The sequence below is a fragment of the Anthonomus grandis genome, chromosome 7 (genome assembly GCF_022605725.1).
Source record: "Anthonomus grandis grandis chromosome 7, icAntGran1.3, whole genome shotgun sequence".
Lineage (NCBI taxonomy): Eukaryota > Metazoa > Arthropoda > Insecta > Coleoptera > Curculionidae > Anthonomus > Anthonomus grandis.
Window position 1 is genome coordinate 615,029 of NC_065552.1, and position 26,621 is coordinate 641,649.

Sequence of the window (26,621 nt, forward strand, 5' to 3'; positions counted from 1 at the left end):
TGAGTGTTGTTTTATTTTTGATGCAAATAGTTATGTAACAACACGTTTTGTTTTTCAAGTAACGCGGTGAAAATAATTGGGCGTTACACTTTAAAGTTACTCAAGAAAAAATCCAATAGGATATGCTATATAATAATATAACAATCAAAGGCGAAGAAGATCGTATGTCTTCTCAGTAAGTAACGCGAGTGATGGAATTATTATTGAACATCTACTTTTTAAAAAAGGAATAAATTTAATTCAAAATAAATTCTACACAAATTTGACCATCGATTAACTACAATTTTATTCGTCGAAAATTAATAGATGAGTGATTTTATATAATGCAATTTTTATGGAGCCTAATAATATTAAAATGCTTATTTTGTTAATTCAGGAATATTTATAATAATAATAATTATGTATGGGGTCAACTGAGGTTCTTGGCCTGGTTGCATCACATAACTCGCGTCAGTACTGTCAGTAGTCTTCTTGAGTAAGTAACGCGTTTTTAAATTGAAAATCCAAATTTTATTAACGTCCTTTACACTTTACTAGTCAAGGGTTTATTTTTGAAATTGTAATAACTAAAAACAACACTGGCTAGAGGCCACACTTCACTATAAAATTTCTAAATGCAAAAATATGATCAATGCAGAAATTGTGTGGTGTTGAGAACCTGGCCATGCACAAGGTGATTTCAATATAAATTAATAAGTAGTAGAAGTTTTCTTACATCTTATATGACGGGTACAGGGCAAAAACCAGATATGTCATTTCTTTTCACATTAGAGTAAATTGAATTTTAATGTTCAAAACCAATTATTTTTATTTCCAAAATGAATATAAACATGTAGTTTACATAAAACAGAAGTTAATATTATTATAAAGTATTATGACTATGGTTTTTTGGTTTAGAAAAACTAAATACGGCTTTATTGCAAAAACATCGCATCACTCAGGGTTTTGCAGGAACAAAAGCAGCAATGTCACCTGAAACCGACAAAAACCAGCTGCTTTTATTTTTGGAATTTTTAGTGTTTATTTATCAACATATTATTATAAAGTAAGTTAGAGATGAGCCAGGTTTTGAAAAAATGTCACGGCTTTTGGGCTGAAAAACCTCATGAGGCTCATTAGGTCGTTAAACTTAGCCTTTGGAATTGGTAAAGAACCTGTAAAAAATTAAAAAACTTAATACATCTCATTTTTATTTAAAACTTTCTTATAACTTACCATCGTATACCGGAACGGGCAGCAAAAATGCTCCGCATCTTAAAGCTGAATTTCGATGAAAGTGTTTTCGTATTAATCCAGACAAACCTGGTCCATTGTATGTTGGACGGTAGTAGATAAGGCGGCTAAGATCAGATGATGCCATTATTTCCTTCAAAATCTTGATTTTAAATGGGCATTTTTGTAAATATATTGTGTCTTAAAATGATTTCCAATCCAGTATCATATTTTGTGACACACTCACTACAACAAACGGCGATGATTTGGAGCGGGAATGCCTAATGACTTCTTCCGGGACCTCAAAGGGGCCCTTCAAATCCCACCATCCTACATTTTTGTCACATTCCAAATAGAAGTGTCCTCTTATAGGAAATGTGATTTTTATTTCATTCAGATTATGAATTTTGTTGTTTACTACAAAATGAATAAATCAAAAAATGGTAAAGTTTTTATTTTGTCCTCCGGCAGAGTCACAGAAGATTTGCAGTTCTTCAACTGAATAGGTCTAATAATTTCACAAACGGTTGGCCTGGACGGAAATGGTATGAACTATTTTTAAAGAGGCATCCAGAACTGGCAGCAAGAATTTCCCAAAACTTGACTTCTGCAAGAAACATTCTAACAGAAAATCGCATTCGTCAGTGGTTCATAGAAGTACGGGCCTACTTACAAGACACAAAAAACCTTAACATTACCTATGACCGCAGCCGTGTGTTCAATTGTGATGAAACGGCTTTCTTCCTCACTCCGAAGGGAGACAAAGTTTTAGTTCGAAAGGGGGATAGAACAGTTTACTCATTTGCAAACAATAATGACAAAGAAATATTTCAAAACGGAAACCGGAGCACAAAATCATCGAGAGAACCCTGAACAGCCTACAAAATCACAAGCAGCTTTAAGAAGCGTGGAACAATATATTCCACCAGAGACCCTTAGATTATTTCAGCTTTCCGGGCCAGTCTGGGAAGGATCAATAGAACATACTAGCCTGTTTTCACTCTGGATGAAAATGAAGACCGAAGGAGCCAATAAACATACCAATGCAATACTAAAGTTTGTTGATGAAGCACAAGGTGAAAATGAACTCCAAGAAGATTTAAATGAAAATGATCTCCAAGAAGACTTTGCCGCCGGTGATTCTTCTACAGAGGCAGAATTTTACAACGAAATGGATGTCACAGGTGTCAATGAAAATGACAAATTAATGAATGACGAGTCACAAGTGGATAATCAACTTCAAGAAGACACTGAATTTGATGTTACAGAAATGATTGTAAGCCTAAAATATGCTGGTCTTATGGCTAAGTATTTTATGTTTGCTGATGACACAGTTCTAGTGTTCTCAGCCAAAGACATTAAAACCCTTGAAAAGGAAATAAATGACTCTTTAGATATATACTATAAGTGGCTGTGTTATAATAGGCTTAGTATAAATGCTACCAAAACTGTCTACATGATTGTAAGTAATAAAAATAAAACAAAATGTGATATTAGTGTACATGTAAGCGGCAATAAACTTAAAGAAGTGACAGACTACAAATATTTAGGTTTAAATATAAATAATAAACTTTCATGGAATAATCATATACAAAAAATTAGTGACAAAATATCTCCAATGCTTGGTGCTTTGAGAAGGTGCTCTCACATGTTAAATATTAAAACAAAAAAATTACTCTACAACAGCTTTATTGAACCACATTTGAGGTACCTTATAGTATGTTGGGGAAATGTTCCAGATTATTTATTAAATAAAATACAACGAGTGCAAAATAAAGCAGTTAAATTAATTTATTCTTTAGATTATTACACACCATGTGATATAATTTATGAAAACACTGGTATTTTAAACATTAATCAATTAAGAACCTATGAACAAATTAAATTTATAAAATGTATACAGTTAAATAATATTAAGACTAGTTTAAAGGGAAAATTATTACAAATTAAAGACTGTCAAAAGTATCAGCTAAGAAATAAAAACATGTTGAGAAATGCATTGATGCGAACAAAAAAATGTCAGGACTCTCCATTACATAGTGCAATAAGTGTCTTCAATAAATTTCCAGAAACTATTGTGAATCTAAAAAGCTACAAAAATATGTGTAATAGACTAAAACAATACCTTAAGGTAAATTAAATAAATATATTAAATATGTACGGCTGTAAGCCATAATCTCTATATTAATCAAGTAATATTGTACTAAATTTATTTAGAATTATGTTCCTAATTTTGTTGTATTTTTTTCTTTTTTTTGTTAAGTCTTAGGCCCTGGTGCCAGTTTGTAAACTGTTTTTGGGTCATAAATAAAGTTATTATTATTATTGACTGTTGTTATATTTTTTTTTTTTTCTAAAGTGCAATAAAATGGAATGATGGTGGTGAAGCGATGAATGCCAAGTTAATCAAAGAAAAGAAGTACTAAAAATAGTGAAAGGTTTATGGCCTTAAGAGGGTCTCCAAAAGTTGTTTGATGCCCGGAGGAACTTAACCCCTCTTACCTGAAACGCCCAGAGAAGGAATCCTTCACAATGCTGCTAGCTCAAGCCGATGTGGGTTCTAGCTTCTTTCTCAACCAAATGAACCAAAATTTCTTAGGTAGTAACTACCCAAGAGTTACCCAACTAAATGTCAAAATCAGTATGGCGCCACCAAGTTTTGGATTTTATATAATCCCAAAGGACGCCCAATATTTATCAAAATTTATTTAGGCAAGTTCAAAACGAAACTTGGAAAACAAAATCAAAGTCAAATCAGTATACACTATTGTTTCCAAATTACCTATGATATTCCAACCTACTCAACTCAAGTGAAAAACAAATTAACAACAGAAAATAACAATTTATTTAAGTCTTGATTATCACAGAGAATTATGTTATGTTATTTATCGTTAAGAGGAATAATTATTTAAGTTGGTAATAAGGAACCACAACATCACACAAAAAATACACAATCAAAGTGTGGTTGTCGAAATAAAACAAATTATGTTACACCCAAACTTTGGGGAATGAAGCTTCAATTCAATTAAACTAATAACTTACATGGCCCGGTATATCCCGCCACGGACATTGACCTAAGCAAAAAAAAATAACAACCCTAACTGTTGAAGCTTCCCCACTTAAAATTACCCTTTTATTAGTTTACTCTAATATTTACTAGCTAATCTGAGAAAATTTGACATCTTAGGAGTAGTCTGAAAATAAATAATATAACCCAAGTATATACTCGTAGTACTACGAAGCCGGCTGCGTCTTACCTCACAGGAGTCACTTGTCACATATATATGTACTCATATCAGTAATATTCAATAATAAAATAGCATTGGTTAAATAATGTCAATAAAATTTTAAATAAGCTTATGTATGTATCTCAACTCAAAAGATAAAAGTCGTGATAATAAAAATAAAATAAAACAAGTGAATAAAAAAAAAATGTTATGTTCTGTCACTTAGCTCCATACACAGCAGACTACTTCATATTCGAGACTCTCCCAGACATCCAATTCCCAGTCAAGGAAAACTGCAGGCTTCCAAGCTTCACCTCTTCCACTTCACAAGCTCTGGTAGTGGTCTAGGTTAGACGTTAGCTCACAGTTGCTTAAAATCTCCTTCTAGATTAGAGCCAGTAGAGTACATAACCCCAAAACGGAAGCACCATGTGGCATGAAGAAATCAGGTCCGTACAAAAAAAATCCGTCCAAAATCCATGTTATGTAGCTTTGCTAATTAAATTGTCCCCTGCCAATGCCAATCAGAACCGCTATTTTGCCGATGTTCGAGGGCACGTGAAAAATTATTAGGTTTTCAATCGCCATAAAGGCCAGTAAATTCAACAAAACAACAAATTATAGCATTACGCCCAAAAAGTTGATTTACTATCACCACATTTAGTCAATTATATCCCCATATGGGTAAAATTCACACGAATTTCAAAAAGAACTAAAGCACTCTTCACTTCATGACGGCGGTCTGGGAAAAGGAACGACCGCAGAGGTCAAACCCGTATTTAAGCAATCACGCACAAAGTGTATTGCCAATCGAAATATATAACAAAATAACTTAACTTTTTTTTATAAGTACCATAAAACCTTTTATAAAAAATAAATAACAAAATTTGTGGCCCAAGGAAGTTGGCAATGAAAATATATGTCACTATGACAATCAATTTCGATTTTGCCTAGACCAGCAACTTCTTGCTATCTTCCAAGAAAACTAATATTTACATTAGATAAAAAGAGACAAAAATTAGATAGGTCAGTCCGAGTAAAATCAACCAGCATATCTGGTATGGTCAAGCCAAAATCAGATATTGTACTATGAACAGTACAACATACACAATAATTGTACATGCCCAATTAATCATTATTCGTTATAAAATAATTAAATAATCAATATGGGATATAATTTAAATTCTAAAATATTTTTCTTTATAAGAGTTAATTTTATAAGATTTTATAAGGTTTTATAAGAGTATAAATAAAATTTCATTGACAACCAGTACAATATGAAGCTGAAATGTACAAAACTAAATGTGTCCTTAAAAAAAAGAATACTGTAATTTGAAATGGCTAGAGAACAGAACTATGGGTTACTTGGGAGGCTATTACAGAGAGGGCATTACTAGTATCAATCATTAATATTTGTAAAATATCTATTTTGAAAATATAACTATAATCAGTGCTTTTAATAAAGAGTATAAAATGCCAATTTTAACCTGTAACACTGTACAAATTTATCTCTTCCAGTAGGTGTTGCTGAAGATATTCCCATCATAATTGCAAATACATTCGATAAATCTCAACATGACGTACATGTGGAAAACTCTTGGCATAATATTTCTTCTCCTGTAAAACAAAACTTTCAACAAATTGGCTCTGACCAAATTACGACAATGCCCAGCAATAAAACAGATTCTATAAGCGAGAAAAACTCGAATTTAGAAAAAAAAATGTCGCCTTTGCAACAAAATGCTGCTTTAGATAAATCTGTTCCGACTCCATTCAAGAAAATTTTATTTTGGCCTACACCTAAGGAAAACAGTGCTAAGCCTAAACCAGTTAAGGATAGGGTACCTGCTGTATAAGTAAGTAATTATATTATCTATTATTATATTAACTATTATATTATATTATATTATTATATTAACTATTATAACAACTTCATCTCAGTGGCAACAATATTATCGAAAAAAAGAAGCAACAAGAAGAAACAAGAAGAATAGCTAAAGCTAGAAAGAAAGATAAAGCGTAGCCAAGAGAAAGAAGTGGAAAACGAAAAGAAGAAGGTTAAGACTAAGACTGCTGTTCCACAAAAGGTTTCAAGAAGAATTTCTAACCGAAGAGTGACAAATAAAGTACAGAATGTTAAGAGGGACCTGTTTTCTACAAAAGAGAATATTGCAGTCACTGGGCATTCAACCACTGAAGCTTCAACATCTAAACCTTTAGAAGAATCTTGGTATTGTACATTGTGCGATACTGACGAACAGCTCGACATGCATCTGTGTACTTTCTGTCTGAAATACTACCAGGAGGCTTGTCTTGGTTTAACAGAGAGTGATAAAGATGAACTTCAGTGTCCCTTTTGTCAGTGATCAGAAATTAATGGATACCTATGTTTAATAAATTTTTGGCAATTAAATAAATGGTGCTTTTATTTTAATTTTAGCTTTAATATTTAATATAATATTTGAGAATGAACTCTTAACAAATTTCGTTTTCTACCTACATAATATTATCTATTGACTACTTAGATACCTAAGTAGTAATATTCTATGCCGATAAAAGGATCTTATACATGCCGAAAACTATAGAGCATGCTTTTATTTAGGTGTGCCGATAATCTGGGATCTCTTTGCCATTTATGATTGAGTATGAAGTTAAATTATCATTACCATCACAAATAGGTTCATCATTCTCATTCACACATTCTGAATGATTTGAACAGTTTTATAGTGACTCTTGTATTTCGTGCTAAGGAAGGAAAGGTTATAGAGTTGCATGATTTTGGGAAAGCAGGGATAAAGTTTGCGTATGTTCCAAAGAATTTTTGAAAATAAAAATAGTCAAAAAAACATCACAGGTAGGCATTTTTAGCATATTTTAAGAACAGTGTGTTAAATCATAATTTTTGCAAGAGTAACTTTTTTTTTCAGATTAACAGTTTACTTCTTATAAAAGGACCAGGTCCCTCCGTATTTTACGCCAATGCCTTTTTTTTTAAAAAATTGACTTCATCAATAAATGGCTCTTCACTACAATAACCTGCATGCGAAATTTAATTAAAATTGACCTGGTAGTTTAAAAGTTATGATAAATAAACAAATAATTATTCTTAACTTAACACCCTGTATCTTCGTTATTAAACATTTCTGAGAAAAATTTTATAATGAAAGTCTATTTTTTTTTAAATTCTCTATCACGTATTAAAAATAATGACGTTAAACTGAACCACCCTGTATATATTCTTAATTACTTTTGTTTTGTACACACAACACACAGATTCTAATCTAGGTGTACCTACATTTATTTATACTTTTGTGAATTTTGTAAAATTATTGTTTATGCATTGAAATAAATTTGATTTGATTTCTATCTAATGCTTCCAAATAGTTCGAAAAATTCCATTATCTTCAAATTCTCTTGCGTTAACCTCTTCTGTTTTTGGAATCTGCAAATATAATCGAACGGGAAAAACTAGTTGCGTAAATGGTTTTATAATTTTTATATTATTACAATGTTTCCCCTAGCACAAAACATTACTGTTTAGAGAAAGAATATGGTCCTATTTGGTCCAATAACGAAAAGGAAGAAAAAAGAGGATCCTACGACTAGGTCACCCTATTTAGCTCGCAAACAACTGGAGAAACCAGACAGTGATTACGACAAAATTGCGGCTGCGTCGACAATAATTGAAGTATCGAAAATTAAACTCTTCATAGAGATTCTATACAAATTAATGCAAGTCTTACATCTACTTCCTTTACCAAGCAGACCAAGCCCTGCAGAGACATACTCATTTCAATTTTAATGCTAATTTTTTAATTTAATTAAGAAATAAATTAAATAACTTCCATTAAATTGGTTGCTTTCACTTTTATACCTATAATCCTGTAGCCCATGAACTATTATAGCTCGACAAGTTTCCATAAAAAATTCACCTATGGCTTGTGGAGATATAAATTGACACACTGATAAATTTTAAATCTTCGAAACTGTTGCCTGTAACTAAATACTGTAATGTCAGTTACAGTCGCTGACTAGCAGGAATAGCATCTCTCATAGTAGTAGTAGTGTCTTAAACCATTCATTTTACCCATTTATTTCTAGTCTTATCTCAAAACAATGACAATAACAGCTATACGTTTTTCTTATCCATATTTTACATTGCAAAACCAAACTATTTATTAAGCAATATATTTAATATAGTCATTGTACAAATATATATTGATCTTTGGTGATAGTTGTTTTAAGCACAACTGGGCTACGCTTCACTACAAAAATTTCACTAAAAAAAAATATGATAAACGGAGAAATTGTGTGGTGGCACACGCCCAGAGACCTCGCAAGGTGTTTTTGGCACAATTTCCTAAATAATTCATAATTCTGTTATTATTTCGTACTAATTGTCTCCCACCACTAAGGCATTTTCAAAGTGTTTCAATTTTAATGCAAAAATCGAAATAAATAAAGAAATGCGTGAGAGTATAGGATTAAGCACATTACTAGATTGTCTAGAGACTATAAATTGTTAAAAATACATTAAACTGAATCCTCTCGGTATTGCGTTTTTCCCAACTGGCGTTCAGTTCAACCCCAAAAAAACTGGCACCGAACGAACCGTCACTGAGGTGTCAAAACGTTTGTCAATATTCGGGACTTTATCGTAAAAAAAAATTAAATAAAAAATTTCAGTTTATGTACCACCTATTCACGTTTCCACTTCCGACGGCAAAATGTTACTTGGCCTACCAGGCTCGCACGTTCATAACTGACCCAACGATGACGATTAGACCACGCACTTGGCACACCCTGGGTACCAAGCAGACCGCCAAATCCCTGATTAAATTCACCATTTGGGTGAACAAGGACTTCGACACCCCCGGCCAAGAGATCACCCTGCATTACAAGGATCTGAGGTCGTGGAATTCAACTTTGAGTAAGTTTTATTATTATTATAAGTCAAGCAACAATTACAAATTTAATTTTTTATTATTTAATAGTTGATTTTTTTTTTCGTGGTTACCTTATAGATTATCTGACCGCAGTTCTGCAACCGCGTTTCGGAGCAGTTCGAAAACTGTACAATTTGGAAACACAGAAACTGGTGCTTTGCCTTCAGGACATCAAGGCGAACGGCAAGTACGTGGCCACCGGAAGTGAAAAGTTCAAGTTCATACAGAATGGGTAAGAAGGAAGATTTTTAATTGAGTATTCTTGATTAAAGTTCGGCGTATAGCGTATGCTTTTCCGATCTATGTAAAGTCATCTCAGCACTTGAACGAGTTATGATGTTGCACTTTAACAAATGCTTGTTCGTAATCTATGAAACATATCATTATCTATCTACTCTCTGATCGTATCAATTCTAAATTTACACTTGGGTTGTGACCAGTACCTCTCTCAGTTGACATAAATCCCTGACTCAACTGCCTGGAATAATAAATCCACTTAATCACATGGAAGTTAAAACCTCATTTTTCAAATTCCAGGCAGTTAAGCAAAATACCTGACTGTTTTTATGAAATAAAAATATCAAGTAGGAGCAATATTTTAATTGCTACTATGATTATTGTTTACTTATTTTATATATTGATAATATAATCTTTGTCATAAATACATACCTATGTAAGAATAATAATACATCTACGTAAGCATATGACACTTAAAAACTCTCTATGATGTCTTAACGGCCTGAAATTTCTAATAAAATTATGAACCATTTTTTAAATTCCAGGCAGTTGTGTCATTAGTTCATTGCCTAAAATAAAAGGGTAAATTTTGTCGGAATTCCAGGCAGGTTGTGCTAAATTCATAGCTCAACTCCCTAGAATAATATATCCACTTAACCACAGAGAACTTAAAAACTATGTCTTAACTGCCTGAGTTTCTTAATAAAAATTATGGTTCATTTTTTAAATTCCAGGTAGTTGTTTGATTGGTTCATTCCCTTGAATAAAAGGGTAATTGTTGTTGAAATTTCAGGCAGATGAGCTAAATTCCTGGCTCAACTGCCTTGAATAATAAATCCACTTAACCACAATCAATTTAAAATCTCTATGATGTTTTAACTATCTTGAAATTCTTAATAAAAATTATGAATCATTTTTTGAATTTCAGGCAGTTGTGCCATTGGTTGATTGCCTAGAATAAAATAAATAAATAATGTCTTAATTAAGAATAATAACACTATTACATTATTAAATCTTAAAAAGGGCGAATTCTAATTTATTTGTCACTAAACCGTTACTCTTAAATTAACCCTTAAATTATACACGCATTTATTAAATGTCTATAAGATAAAATAAGTAAATACTAATACGTCCTCCTATCCATATAATTATTACTATTAAAATTTATTAAAAGGGTAATTTCTTTTTGGAATTCCAGGCAATTGAGCTAGATCCATGGCCAAAGCTCTATGATGTCTTAAGTATCTGAAACTCTTAATGAAAATTAAGAATAAATTTTTTTAAAATTTCAGTCAGTTGTGGCATTGATTCATTGCCTGTAATAAAAGGAAAATTTTTCTTGGAATTTCAAGCAGTTGAGTCTAGTTAAGTCCCTGGCTCAACTGTCTGGAATAATTAATTGAGTTAAAAACTCTATGATAACTTAACTTTCTGAAATTGTTAGTGAAAATTATTATTAAGAATATGGGTAGAACAAAAACACAAATTATAATAACTATTCTTTTATTTTTATTACTTAAGCAGCGAATGAAGCAAAAGTCGAAAAAGGAATGAATCTTAAATATATCCCTTTTAATACAGACTAATACGGACCTAATGAATCGGTCTTTCTATTAGTAAAAACACTATGTCAGTGATTATACAAACGCATTTATATTACAGTTGCTTTCTGTTTTCATAAAGAAAGATGACGATGTGGATATTGGCTTTCACTAAATTTAAACATCATAAACCTCTCCAATAATAGAAATATATTGAGTCATATTCATTGACTATTAAATACATCTATTTCAATAATTATGAATAATTTTTCAAATTTCAGGCAGTTGTGGCATTGATTCATTGCCTGTAATAAAAGGAAAATTTTTCTTGGAATTTCAAGCAGTTGAGTCTAGTTAAGTCCCTGGCTCAACTGTCTGGAATAATTAATTGAGTTAAAAACTCTATGATAACTTAACTTTCTGAAATTGTTAGTGAAAATTATTATTAAGAATATGGGTAGAACAAAAACACAAATTATAATAACTATTCTTTTATTTTTATTACTTAAGCAGCGAATGAAGTAAAAGTCGAAAAAGGAATGAATCTTAAATATATCCCTTTTAATACAGACTAATACGGACCTAATGAATCGGTCTTTCTATTAGTAAAAACACTATGTCAGTGATTATACAAACGCATTTATATTACAGTTGCTTTCTGTTTTCATAAAGAAAGATGACGATGTGGATATTGGCTTTCACTAAATTTAAACATCATAAACCTCTCCAATAATAGAAATATATTGAGTCATATTCATTGACTATTAAATACATCTATTTCAATAATTATGAATAATTTTTCAAATTTCAGGCAGTTGTGGCATTGATTCATTGCCTGGAATAAAAGGATAATTTTTCTCGGAATTCCAGGCAGTTGAGCTAAATCCCTTGCTCAACTATTTGGAATAATAAATTCACTTAAGCACATGGAACTTAAAAAGTCTATGATGTCCTAACTGCCTGAAATTCTTAATTGAAAATTATGAATAATTTCTCAAATTCCAGGCAGTTGTGACATTGATTCGTTTCTTATAATAAAAGCACAATTTTTCTCGGAATTCCAGGCAATTGAGCTAAATCCCTTGCTTATCTGCCTGGAATAATTAATCCACTTGACCACATGGAATTTAAAAACTCTATAATGTCTTAACTGACCAAAATTCTTAATGAAAATTATGGATCATTTCTTAAATTCCAGGCAGTTGTGCCATTGCTTCATTGTCTAAAATAACAGAGTCATTTTTATAAGAATTCCAGGCAGTTGAGCTAAATCTCTGACTCAATTGCCTGGAATAATTAATCCACTTGTTGAATCACAAGTATGGTGAAATGTTTCGTAGCAAATAGACGTATTTTAGCACGCTCCACGCATTTTTCATCCTGTTATTGATTTATTGTAAAAAGAAAATTTTAAAAGTCAAATATTTCTGAAAGCAACCACTTGAAAATCATCCTCCTAAAGTTGTGGAAATGCACATCAATTGACTACCAAGTAATTAGTCTATTAAACGTTGAGTCAATCACAGATTAATTTACCATATTAGAGAGGTGCAGCAGTATGGGACGTAACGACATTACCTCTGGACCTAACACGAGAAGTGCATACAAAACCGATGGAAAATCTGATGACGATTTGGAAAAGTTGATTAGGAAGGTATGTGAAACCTTTTCTAATGAAATAAAAAGTGAATTAAATGAAAAAATCAAGAAAATAGAGTCAAAAATTGATCAGTTCTGTGAATCCCTAAAAGTCATTGATGCAAAAGTAGCAAGTAATAAAAAAGAAATTACTGAATTACAGTTTCGTGTTGACCATTTAGAGCAAAAATCAAAGGCTAACTCTATACGTATCTGTGGAATTGAGGAAGCCGATAATGAAGACCTATCAGAGATCTTATCTAGCCTTTTCTCAGATAAATTAAATATAGAAATATCACAAAAAGATATTGACTATGTCTTTCGATTAAAGCCAAAAAATCGTAAGACAAATGCACCAGCCCCAATAATTATAAATTTTGTAAACAATATGATGCGGAATAAGATTTACTTAGCGAAGAAACAATTGAAGAACACTACTGTTTCTATTTTCGAAGACTTAACTCGACTTAGATATAACCTATTAATATCAACCAAGGAAAAATATGGAAAAAATATGGCATGGACGGAAAACGGTAGAATTTTTTTTCGCTTGGAATGCTACAACGAGAAAGAAAATTGCAATCAATTTGTTAAACACGGAGGCAGCGGCGGCGGAGGCTCTCTAATATTAACACTGGTCAGGTCCCGCTCATTGGCTATTCAAGGTTGGAAGCATGTATTAGGTATTTCTAGGTAGATACGAATAATAATAATAGAAATGTTTGTAAAAAAAAAGAAAAAAAAATTGCAATGTATTTCACGCATCTAAACCTAAAATGGTATTTTTGCCAATGGTAATTGTAAAGTATCGGTAAATATACATGGTGATATACACTAATATAAACTTAAATAATATGCTAAATTAATTTATTCTTTTTACTTTTATTTAACTAATCATGGGAGTAATGCTTGTTTTAGTTGCATTGGGTAAATCATATATAAAATAGAAAAAAAAAAAAAAATAATAATAATTTGTATACTATAGATGAATGCTGTTATAGACTATCATAACGAACTGAGCAATTATGCCAATGTTATAACCTCAGATATTAGTCCGATTGAGTATTATTCTGATGAAAATGATCTACTGAACTTCATTCATATAAACATTCGCAGCGCTGGTAAAAACTTTGAAGAGTTTTTGGTATTTGTTGAAAGCCTGGGTTGCACCTTTGATATCATTTTATTAACCGAAACTTGGAATATTACCTGCTTGGATATTTTTAAAATTTTAAATTATGAGGTATTTTATTCTGAAGGAAGGTTTAATCAAAACGATGGAGTGCTTGTCTATGTCAGAAAGGGTATATTGGTGGAAAATGTTGTTAATATCAAATATAATGAAGTAACTTTTACACATCTTAATTTTAAATTTAAGGAAAACAAATATCAAATATTTGCTCTATATAAATCACCTGCATCGGATACCACTGCTTTCTTAAATGACCTAAACCATTTATTATTGCAATACAAAAATAATGAAGCCATTTGTATTTTTGGGGGAGATATAAACTTAAATTTGCTTAGCGAAAATGTAACAATAAATAACTATAAAAATATTTTAACTGAAAATGGTTTTCTTAGTTATATAAATAGACCTACTAGAGTAACATCAGATTGTGAATCCTGTATTGACCACTTTTTTATCTACTGTCCCAACAAAATAAAAAATAAATTGACCTTTTTACCATTTATACTAAAGAGTGATGTAACGGATCATTTTCCTATTGCACTGAAACTACAGAAAATTGATAACAATTCAAAAAAATCATGCGATAAAACTTTTGTTATATCTATAGACTATAATAAATTAAATAAAACTCTGGAAGAAGCAAACTGGGAAGTTGTTTACGATAAAGACCAAAGCGAGGAGACATATGAACTTTTTCAAAATATAATAAAAAATGCTATACAATTGGCAAGTACAAAGGTAAATTTTACATCAAAAAATAAGAAACTAAAACCCTGGATCACATCTGGTTTAATTAATTCCATCCGACACCGAGACAAATTAAAAATATCTTATCTAAAAAATAAAAATAATATAACTCTGTTGAATGAGTATAAGAGTTACCGTAATATTTTAAATATGCTAATAAAACAAACAAAAAACTCGTACTTTCAAAAAAAGTTTACTGAAACTAAACAAAATCCTAAAAAAATGTGGAAAACTATAAATGAGGAACTGAATACTAATCAAAATATGAATAAAAACAAAATATCACTTAGATGTGAAAATAACACGATTCAATCTGATAAAAAAGATGTAGCAAATATTTTTAATACATTTTTTATAAACGTAGGAAAAACAATGTCAAGTAAATTAAATTGTAATAAAAAAAATAAGTTTTCCCGCTTAAATTGTACCAATATGTTTTTAACGCCTATTACTGAGGATGAAGTTCTAAAAAATATAAATGCTCTAAAAAACTATTCTGCACCGGGGTTAGATGGATTAAAGAGTACCTTACTTAAGCAAATACGGAATAATATTACAAAACCCTTGACCCATGTTTTTAATTGTATTATTTTAACAGGAATAATTCCGAATGAATTAAAGAAGTCAGTGGTTGTTCCGATATATAAGGGAAATGACGTGTGTTCTCCAGGCAACTATCGCCCAATATCACTTATTAGTAATATAGCAAAAATACTTGAAGCTTGTATACGCATTAGGTTTTCAAAACACTTACAGAAAAACAACATTTTATTTCCCAACCAATATGGTTGTAGAGAGGGTAAGTCAACTGAAGAGGCACTATTTGAGGTAACAAATCATATTTGTAAAACTATTGAAAAAAATCAAAAACCGTTAGCTATATTTTTAGATTTGGCTAAAGCCTTCGACTCGGTATCACACGATATTCTACTTGATAAATTAGACGACTACGGGATAAGGGGATTAAGCTGGACTCTTATAAAAAATTATCTTACTGAAAGAAAGCAATGTGTTAGGGTGGAGGATGAGTATAGTGTTTTTGAAACAATAAATTCTGGTGTTCCACAAGGTACTGTACTGGGGCCTCTTCTATTCACCCTCTATATCAATGAACTTCTTTTTCTTAGTACATCTGGAAAACTTGTATCATACGCGGACGACACTGTTTTGTTGGTAAAGGGTGATAACTGGGCGAATGCTGTGGAAGAGCAACTTTAGATTTTGCAATGGTTCGTCGGTGGCTGGAAGAAAATCGTTTAGCAGTAAATATTGAAAAAACAAAATTTATGAGTTTTAGCATTCTCGATAACCATCAAATTAATACAGATGTACTAAAAATACACACATATCAGTGCATATTAAAGGAGAAGCCATGTGCTTGCATGGAAACCTTAAGTAGGACTCCATGTATAAAGTATTTGGGTATTTTTATCGATCAAAATATTAAATGGGAAAAACATATAGAAAGTATTAATATAAAAATTCGTAAACTAATTTTTAAATTTTATCATCTTAGAAATTGTATGCCTCTCCACATTTTAAAAATGTTATATACATCCTTGGCTGAATCAGTCATTAGATATGGAATATCAATATGGGGAGGATCATTTGCCAGTACCATAAATATTTTAAACATTACTCAAAAATACCTTTTACGAGTAATTTTAAGAAAACATCCCAGATACTCCTCAAACTGTTTATACCAAGAAGCGCGCGTTTTTACAATACAGCAAATGTATGCTAAGTCAGTGCTAATATTTGTCTATAAATATCCTGATTTGCGGCGACCGATAGAGAACTTGGGTTGCTATACTAGAAGCCAAGCAGTGCATTCTGTTAGTGTGCCTTTTCTGACAAGAGCGACTACTCAAAGGTTTTTAACATACCTTGGCCCAAAATTTTTTAACCTTCTTCCAAGTAGTATTAGAGAAGTTCGAAATATACATATGTTTAGTAGAGAAATAAATAGGTTGCTTCATGAAAACTTTGAAGTTTTTGCTACGGTGTTGCGTAGATAATTATTTATTTGCAAATTAAATATAGGGTATATGCAGCTTTATCAGTATATTTGTGGTTAAGATCTGTTATTCTGACTAGGGCGATTTAAATCATTAGTTCATTTAATCATTATTTTGGTTTATTCTTTGGTTTTAATATAGTTAGTATATAGTATAATATAGTATATAGTATATTGGTATATTTGGTATATAGTATATAACTTTAAGTGAATTGTGAATTATATATATTATCTTCTTAATTACTTTTGTTTTGTACACACACAGATTCTAATCTAGGTGTACATCTATATATACTTTTGTGAGTTTTGTAAAATTATTGTAAATTATATTGCTGCTGGATTGCTGCTGGAATATTAAAATTGTACCCAGAGCTGATTCAGTTAGTAAACAATAAACAATAAACTTGACCACATTGAATTTAAAGACTATGATGCCTTAACTGTCTGATATTATTAATGAAAAAATATGGATCATTTTTCAAATTTCAGGTAGTTGTGCCATATTGGTTCATTGCCTAAAATATAAAGGTTATTTTTGTCAAAATTCCAGGCAGTTGACCTAGATTCATGGCTCAACTGCCTGGAATAATATATCCACTTAACCTCATGGAACTTAAAAAGTCTATGATGTCCTAACTGCCTGAAATTCTTAATGAAAATTATGAATTTCTTATATTCCAGGCAGTTGTGCCATTGATTCGTTTCTTAGAATAAAAGCACAATTTTTCTCGGAATTCCAGGCAATTGAGCTCCGCATTAAGTCCCTGGCTCAACTGCCTGGAATTATAAATCCACTTTTGAAAAACACATGGAATTTAAGAACTCTAGTGTTTTAACTGACCAAAATTCTTAATGAAAATAACGAATCATTTTTCAAATTCCAGGCTGTTGTGCTATTAATTCATTGCCTAAAATAAAAAGGTAATTTCTTATGGAATTCCAGGCAGTTGAGCGAAATTCATGGGTCAACTGCCTGGAATAATAAATCCACTTAAGCACAATTATGATCCTTTAATTGCCTGAAATTCCTAATGAAAATTATGAATCATTTCTCAAATTCCAGACAGTCGTGCCATTGCTTCATTGTCTAAAACAACAGAGTAAATTTTGTCGGAATTTCAGGTAGTTGAGCTAAATCCTTGACTCAATTACCTGAAATTTCGTGAGAATTCTATAGTGAATAACTTTCAGAAAAGTTTTCAAAATGAGTCAATCTGCGATCTTCATCTCTTGTTGCGTTGTTTTTTTTTTTTTGGGGTAAAAAGAGATGTAAGTTATTTTAATATGCGAATGTTCCTGTGTTGTAAATTAGGTTGAAAAACCTTTTTAGCCGATCTTTCACCGATTACTCTCTCCGGTTAATTCATCTATTGCAATTGACAAGTCATCTTCCAGATTATCTATCTTCTAACCGAGGTCTAGAAATTGCTAATATATAGTTCCTAAATAGCTATTCTTTATACGCTATCTTGTGTCTGTTTTCTCAATAAGTCATAGGAGGTGTGTTTCCTCAATACTCCAGCTGGTACGTACGCTTTTCTTGTGCTATTTTCTGCAAGTTATACTCATCGCGTTGTTTTTAAAAATGTTCCATTTATTTGCCCTTCTTACATAGTATCTTGAAATGAGGTTAAATTTTGTACAATTCACCCTTTATACAAAAATGTTTCTAAAGTACCCATTTCTTTTGTAGATATCTTACTGCAGACGAGAGGATTGTTGAGAACAAACGTCGTGCCAAATCAGCCCACTGGGTCGACGACGTCGCCAAACACACGGTGAATTTTATGGATTATACCAAAAAGTATAAACGGACGGTTATACATATGATGGTCTCCGGTAGGCCTTGTCAAACACCCATAAAAATGGTGCTGATCGAAAGAGATTTGATCAAATACAACAATATGCTGCTTGAATATATGGCATATCGGTTGGATATTGGCGAAGGAATCAAATAGTAAGCAAGTTTTATCCGAATATACCTTAGAATTTCTATTAAGCAAACTCCAAAAAACTAAATGTATACCTACTTTTATAATGCAGGTGGTTTGCGAACTAAAATAGCTGATCTGCGAAATGCTGTCAACAGTTGCATATATGATGTTGTAACTTTGGTGGAGTCTAATGAAGATTTTCTGGAATCGAAGTTAAAGTTCACTGACTTCAATGTTTTGCGTCAGGATCGAATTAAGTTACACAAATACGGGGAGGCAAAGGGGTGATGGTTGCTCTTAATGAAAATTATGGTTAATTTTTCAAATTCCAGGTAGTTGTTCCATTGGTTCATTACCTTAAATAAAAGGGTAATTTTTGTCAGAATTCCAAGTAGTTGAGCTGAATTCCTGGCTCAACTGCCTGGAATAATAAATCCACTTAACCGCTTGGAACTTAAGAAATCTATGAGGTCTTAACTGTTATTTGGTATTTCCGGGACACAATTAATAACACACCAGAACCTTAATTAACATTTATTTATTAAGACAGAAAAATCAGTAATTAATCGTACAAACACATTTTTAAGAGAACAGCAATTTTTTTTCTTCTTCTAAGTTTCTCTCTCTCTAGAAAATATATCTGGCCTCTGGCCCGAACTACAAGAAACGAGCAGATACTTATAGTTCTAATCCAATGAATTCACATTAGTGGATCAGATAAGAAAATATCACTACACCACATTAACTAACCAAAATCCTTATTGAAAATTATTAATCATTTTTCAAATTCCAGCTAATTGTACCATTGATTTATTGCCCAAAATAAAAGGGTAATTTTTTTTGAAATTCCAGGCAGATGAGCTAAATTCCTGGCTCAACTGCCTTGAATAATAAATCCACTTAACCACAATCAATTTAAAATCTCTATGATGTCTTAATATATATACAAATATGGGGAGGCAAAGGGGTGGTGGTTGCTGATTCACTGTTCGTAAATGTTCTAAAACCAGGTTATTACAGACCAGTGATTCAACCTTGGAACACATCTTTGTGCTTGTATCATGCAGTGTCAAAAATATCATTTTTGGTGTTGTCTACATCCCTCCTGCTTTTCCTTTATTAATTTATGAGGAATTTGCTTCTACATCCATGGATCTTGTGAGTGTTCATACTAGCTGGGCGTACAATTTAAAAAAAAATCATATTTTATAGTAACTCTTTTGTGACACCCAGTATACATAAAAATATTTTTAGTTCGTAGGTTTTTGTCAACCCTACAACTTTTTGCTCTACCTCGTATATTTAGCCGTACACCTTGTTGGCACACCCTGTATATTCAAATAAATAAATAAATAAAAACATTGTAAGGCATTGTCTTTGCGCACCAATATATGTACAATAACCGGTGTATTTTAGTATAACCACCACCAAAGGAAAAATCATCTCGGACCCGTTAGAACTGAAACACGGAGGTTTATATGTGGCGGTACCGTTTGGCACCGACTTTATCAAAATGGACTATAAGAAGCTCTGTATTGAAATGCTACCCGCACAAAAGTATGCCCAAGCAACTTAAAAAAAGCATTGACAATAGTTCGTTTTATTGAGTTTATATATATACAGGGTTCAAATAATGGTAGCGAACAAGAAAAAGAGGAAGAAGCCGAGAAAGAAGGTAATCGCGGTTCAAGAATCGACCGCAGAACACAAAGAGGAAAACCTTGGTCTATTTTCTGCGGAATCGACTGGATCGGGCAGCGAAAACGAGGCGAAACCGGAACGTGAAAAATGCATTTGTTCGCAATGCACCCACGACGCTTGCGCCGCCACAGACGACGGTGAAAAGAAAACTGATGATGAAGGTAAAACATTTCTTCTCTTGAACCAATTTGGCTTTAAACTTTCTTTTGAAGACTGATAACGATAAAGAAAAGTCCATTATTTTGTATTTATTAATTACAGAGGTAATTCGATAGGTAAATGACTTCTTAAATGTTTCAGTTTTATGAGGTGGTATAGTTAAAAGGTTTAATTTTCGGATATTGATTTTTTGAACATCGGTGCGATATTTAATTTTGCGGTGGAGATATGGAGGACATTGAAATTGAATAATTTTATAAAAAAATACTGGTGAATGTAAATTCAAATTCTAAATCCGCTCATATTAAGCCATCCTATTTCGGACAATTTGTGAGATATTCTTTTTTTACGCCTTATGCCAAATATGAGTCTCAGACAGCAATTTTGCACTATTTGACCCCTTTTCATGTCCAGGCTTCCATTCGTTTCATTTCCAGCGTCCACAAATTCTGTCGAATATCCACGAGGTTCATTTGCGATATCTTTATCACTAGGTAGTTTGCAGTTTGCTATGCGATTTACGCGCAACCTACCCAATGAATATATTCCTTTACTGTAAAGAAACACCATAAGTGGCAATGTGGTATAATAGTTAAAATAAAGGATATGATTCTTGTGCTTGGGAATTATCTCCGATAATCTAGAAACTACATTTGCTGCTGCACCCAAATCGGGAGCTCCATTTGGCACTACATTATTGTGTGCACCAGAGTACAGTTCAAAGCCATATGAGTAACCAAAAGAATCGCACAAAACAAATAATTTCATAGGGTGATTGTGCCGGTTAGCCGGCCACAACCATTTTTCGGCCATTTCTTAATAAATTTGCAAAAAATAAGGCTAATTTCAGATATTAGGTATGATAATATTGACAAACTAGTTTTCGACTAAGCATCCCAGCCCTATATTATATTTCTAAGAGCCTAGCGGATGTTTAAAGTACTATTAGTGACAGTTCAAAATAGCGCGAAATTGGCGAGTAAAAATTGTGCGTGAATTTAAGCAAACAAGTAGTGTATCGGTGGCAGAAAATAGTAAGTATCTTCTTTAGATATTATCTAATGCTGAAACTTTTTCCAATATGATTTTATTATGATTTAATCTAGAAGTTTTTACTATAAAAAGGTTAATTTTTAATTTTTATAATAGTTAAGTTAGGTGGCCGGTAACTGGATGAAATAATTTCCATCTTACCCGGTTCTCGGCCAGGGTGGCCGAAATCCGGTTATATCATTACAATGTTTTTTGTCTCTCTCTATCTATACAGTTCCGCCGTTGATTGAGAAATTGGGTCAATTCTCAATCAATTCCCAATTTCTCAATCAACGGTTCCGCTATGACTATCGCTCTCTCTAACACATTATTTGTCGCATTATCTCAAACTAATAGCCAGTTCTTGGCCACCTTTTTCTATAATATAAATGTATATATGCTTGGGTAAAAGACATGCCGAAAACAGGTCGATAATGATCCGGTTTTCGGCCGAGTCAATAATTATCGTTGAATTAAGTACTAAAAAATGTTTAAAGGGCCTATTCTTTTAAATTTTTGTAAGCAATTCTTTTATTACAGATGGAAAATAGTGGCAAGAAAGCGGGAAATAAAAAGAAAGTTCGTGAAGGTCGCGTAGTTAAACAGAAAAGATGTTTCTTTAAGTATTCTGAAGAAAACTTGAATATGGCTCTACGCGAAATACGCGAAAATAATTTAAAAGTTAAGGAAGCAAGTAGACGATATGAAGTTCCTAGAAGTACAATTCAAGATCATATTAAAAGAAAAATTCCCAAAATTTCCAGAAAAACTGGACCGGAACCACTTCTATCTATCGCAGTGGAAAAAAAAATTGTTGAATGTATGGGTATGTAAATACCCAGAAATTTTATTGCGGGAAGCCGAATCAATAAACAAAGCAAGAGCTGTAATTACTGAGGAATCCATAAGTTGTGGTTTAGAGAACTAATGCATTTTTTAACTGATCATAATTATTTATAAATATTTGACGACCCAAGTCATGTTTTTAACGGCGACGAATCGGGTTTTTCTATGTGCCCCAAGACCGACAAAGTCTTGGCACCAAGAGGCTGGAAAAATCTCTACCAAATTAAAAAAGGACAAGAAAAAGAAAACCTTTTGGTACTAATCGTTTTCAGTGCAATCGGGAATCTTTGTCCGCCTTTAATAGTATTCCCTTACCTAAGGCCACCCAGGCAGTTAGTAGAAACTATGCCAAAAAACTGGGTATTGGGTCGATCCGATTCAGGATGGATGAAATCGGACGTGTTCTATATGAGTACATAGCAAACGCCTTTTCCAAATAATTATTATTAGAAAATGAGATAAAAAAAGCCTATCATCCTTTTTATAGATGGTCACCGATCCCATATGACCATGGCTCTCAGTGAATTCTGTGAGCAAAATGACATCATACTTTATGGGCTTCCACCCAATACCACACACATCTTGCAACCCGCAGATGTCAGCGTCTTTAAGCCCATGAAGACAGAGTGGAAAACTACGGTCAGAAAGTGGCAAAATCGACCGGAAAATATTAATTCTTCAATAACAAAATTAAATTTCTGCCAAGTGTTTCAGGAATGTCTTAATAATATTAATATGACCCAGTATATCATCAATGGTTTTCGCAAGTGTGGCCTTTTTCCGTTAAACCCGAACAATGTTGATTACACGAAGTGTGTAAGAAACACTTTGGAGAATCACAATACTGATAGAACTACGCAGGATTTATTTAGTAGAACCATCACTATCTTCCGACAATATTAAAGGTTCCAAACTGGTTTTGGAAGCAATTCGCGAAAAATTAGTTAGTTACGGTATTAACGTTGATGTAATTATGGAAGAGATTAAAATTCTGCAGCTAAGTATTCCTTCTACAGATGTGACCCTGCCGAATGACATTGTTGTGACTCACCAACAAACATTACAAGACCCTCTTCCTCACATTACAGACGTCGTTCCAGATAATATAACTGGAACATATTATTATGAAAATGTAAATACGTTAATTATTCTGCTAGTTTTTGTACAATTTTATTAGTATTCTGTAGTTAAAGTTGATTCGTAGGGTTTCTTTAGGGTTCTACTTACGTTTGGTTTATTATTTTCATCTATAGTGTTTAGTTTTTAAGTAGTTCATCTTGTTTGAGAGCCCCATTTTGGCCCCAATTTAGGTTATTTAGGTTATATTATTGTAAATCCCTGTAGTTCTAATTTTCTAGAATTTGTATACTTGCTTGCTTTGACTGTCAGTATCTCTTTGGGCAAAAACAATGAAGATAATTCTAAATATTTCGAAACTGTTCCATCGGGTTTTAAAAAGGACGCGCTTCGTGACAAATCATTCAGTTTTAATTGTTTAGTCAGTTTTTACCTTGGAAACAATTAAACGACAGTCAAGGCGAGTTAGGTTAGCGTTTTTGACGTTGACAATAAAAGTGTGTTCCCGAATTTCGTTACAATATGTTAACATGGATAATATTGACGTCATTCCTGTGTAGAATATTATCTGTGTGCCCATAGGCGATAAAGATAAAGAGTTCTACGTCAAACCCAAGGATATCATGCCTGAAAAAACTTCTGATGAGGAAACAGATACAGAGTTCAACATAGAGTCTCATCAGCAGGTAATACCTGATATACTTTCATCAACTTCTTATCATAATGAAAAGGACACAGGTTTGTGAAAAGCTACTTACTTTTTGTATTATTACGTTATATTCTTTTTTCTGTCTTATTAGATACTAAGCTTAACGTAGAACCTTGGGAGATTACACCTGAAACATTATGTTCTCATAATGAAACGAACACAAATACCAAGCTCAACGTAGAAGAATCAGGGGAGACTTTAACTGAAACATCATCATCAACTTTGTATGATGAAAATAAAACAGGTTTGTAAAAAGCTTGCTACTATTACTATTCTTATTGTTATTTAATATACTTTTGTATTAGATACCGACTTAAACATAGAGTCCCGGGAGGTAACACCTGAAACAGTACCAACGTCTCACGCTGAAAAGGAAACAGTTTTGCAACACCAATCTAGTGAAGAATTAATACAAGAATCCCTTTTAGAAATTAACCAATCTCATAATCAAAATCAAGGCTCGTTTCTTCGTCATTTGATGTATCCAGAACCTGTGACATATAAAAAGAAAGTCAGCAGCAAAGAAAAATTACCAAGCGCTATTTCGTCTGTAGCATGAAGAAGACATTACGAGGAAAAGGATAGTGTTAAAAGAAAAAAGGCAGACGAAATTGAAAAAAGAAAACAGAATAGAATGTCTGCCCAAAAACTTCGATTAACAGAAAAAAAGAAAATCAATGTTAGAACGACCGCCAGATGTTAAAAAGGCAGACAATGTTCAAGACAGCACTCACGAAAGGGCTGAAAGGAAGGAAATAAAAAAATGTATTACTTGTAATGAAGATTTAGTAAGCGACACAGAAATAGACGATGAAAAGAACATTGGATGTGATAAGTGCACAAACTGATTTCACTTGCGATGCACAGAGTTTATTGGAATGACATACATTGAAGCAGCATCAAAAGATTATATTTTTTTTGTTGCTCTTAGTTTCTCTGCTTGCACTCTTTTATAGCTTCATTTTTTTTTGTTCCTTTTTTACCAAAAATTCATGGAATAAAAATTTTAGTTCCTGCTACATTTTAAGATATAATTTGTTGCTTTTATTTATTTATTTTTTGTTACTATTTTAATGTGTAAAATGATATTAATGCTTGGTTAATGTTAAAAATCCCTTAATAATTAGCTATTACTCTTAAAGCATCTAAATAAAAAAAATCTATTTTTGATAATCAGATTATCTAATTAATATAATATACAGATTTAAGCAAAACCGTTTTTTTTTCTAATAAATAGGTATAGATTATAGTTTTATTATAAAATATAAGAACTTATAAGTAAAAAAACTCAATGGCCGAAAAACGGTAAGACATGTGGACGAAAATAGAACGTATTGGTCGAAAACGGGTACAATTTTGGCCGACAACAATTCCGGGTGTCCGAAAACCGGCAAAAGTGTGTATTTTGTCTTTTTCTGTTATTTGTAAATTTTTGGGCATAGTTATACTTATTTTCAAAAAAAAAGCAATTATTAAATACTATTATATCATCAAGAACAAAACTTGATTGACATATTCCTCAAGACGGTTGGGCTGCACAATTTTTAAAGACAAAAAACCGTTAAACGGCTGAAAACAGGCGGATTCACCCTACCCCATTTATGAGGTTTTGCAGGCATGTATTGTCGAAACTGTGATAACATTTTTGTCGCGCATATCTGTTCATCTACATAAAGACGCTGATGCATTGGAACTGACTTGAAACGACTGTTGAAATGATCTATTATTGGCCTTACTTTAAATACTGGATCAAAATCTGGATTATCTTTTGGTAGCATCGCGGTGTTGTCGTTGAAGTGCAAGAAGCGACGTATTTCCTCAAACCTGTTCCTTGTCATGGCTTGCCGAATTGGTTCAAACGCATGCTCAGACCAATATTCCCGAACATTCGGGTATTTATAAATAGACATGTAATATAGAATTCCAATGTATACCTGTATCTCTCTTGCTGATGTTATGAATTTGGTGGAAATATTCACTTGACGTGCCATGACATAGAAATCTTCATCCATAAAATATTTGAAACACTGAAATGGCGTCTTCAAATCGTGAAAGTGTTCTGGCAATTTCTCGGTACCTTGGAATTCTATTTGCTTCTCGTGAAGTTGTAAGTGTTTCTTACGCCATAGGATCTTTTTTAAAATTGTCGAGTTTGGATCTATATCGAGAGCAGATCCAAGGAATGAAGTGACTTCTTCAATTCTCGGTTTTTTTGATGGCCCAGCGACTGGTTCACCTTTATTCCTAATAGTAACATCTTGATTAAGCGAAGCTACAGGCTCGGCGGATACACTAGGAGTTGTTGGTACACTTGATACACTTTGGATTGTCAGATCTAATAAACTAGGCTCGATCATTTTTTCCATCTCAGATTCGTTCATACCAAGGCAGTCATCGATGTTTGTA

At 32.4% G+C, this 26,621-nt stretch overlaps 2 protein-coding genes across 4 annotated transcripts in view; both read left to right on the top strand.

Annotated features, from left to right (window-relative positions):
- Positions 1-9,043: 9,043 nt before the first annotated feature.
- LOC126738266 (doublecortin domain-containing protein 2C-like) overlaps positions 9,044-26,621 on the top strand; it is a 46,606-nt gene continuing 29,028 nt past the window's right edge. For 2 of the 3 annotated variants that reach the window (XM_050443511.1, XM_050443509.1), the window contains exons 1-5: positions 9,045-9,369; positions 9,464-9,617; positions 18,451-18,714; positions 20,108-20,248; positions 20,315-20,553. In XM_050443511.1, coding sequence (XP_050299468.1) covers positions 9,129-9,369; positions 9,464-9,617; positions 18,451-18,714; positions 20,108-20,248; positions 20,315-20,553 — 1,039 coding nt within the window. In that variant the 5' untranslated portion in view covers positions 9,045-9,128. Of the gene's footprint in view, positions 9,370-9,463; positions 9,618-18,450; positions 18,715-20,107; positions 20,249-20,314; positions 20,554-26,621 lie in introns of all 3 variants that reach the window. The other variant, XM_050443510.1, reaches the window with a different exon arrangement.
- Positions 23,859-25,234, top strand: LOC126738276 (uncharacterized). The gene is made up of 3 exons (XM_050443524.1): positions 23,859-24,244; positions 24,307-24,459; positions 24,521-25,234. Exons 1-3 carry the CDS (start codon positions 24,130-24,132, stop codon positions 24,772-24,774), a joined length of 522 nt encoding a protein of 173 aa, XP_050299481.1. The 5' UTR covers positions 23,859-24,129; the 3' UTR covers positions 24,775-25,234.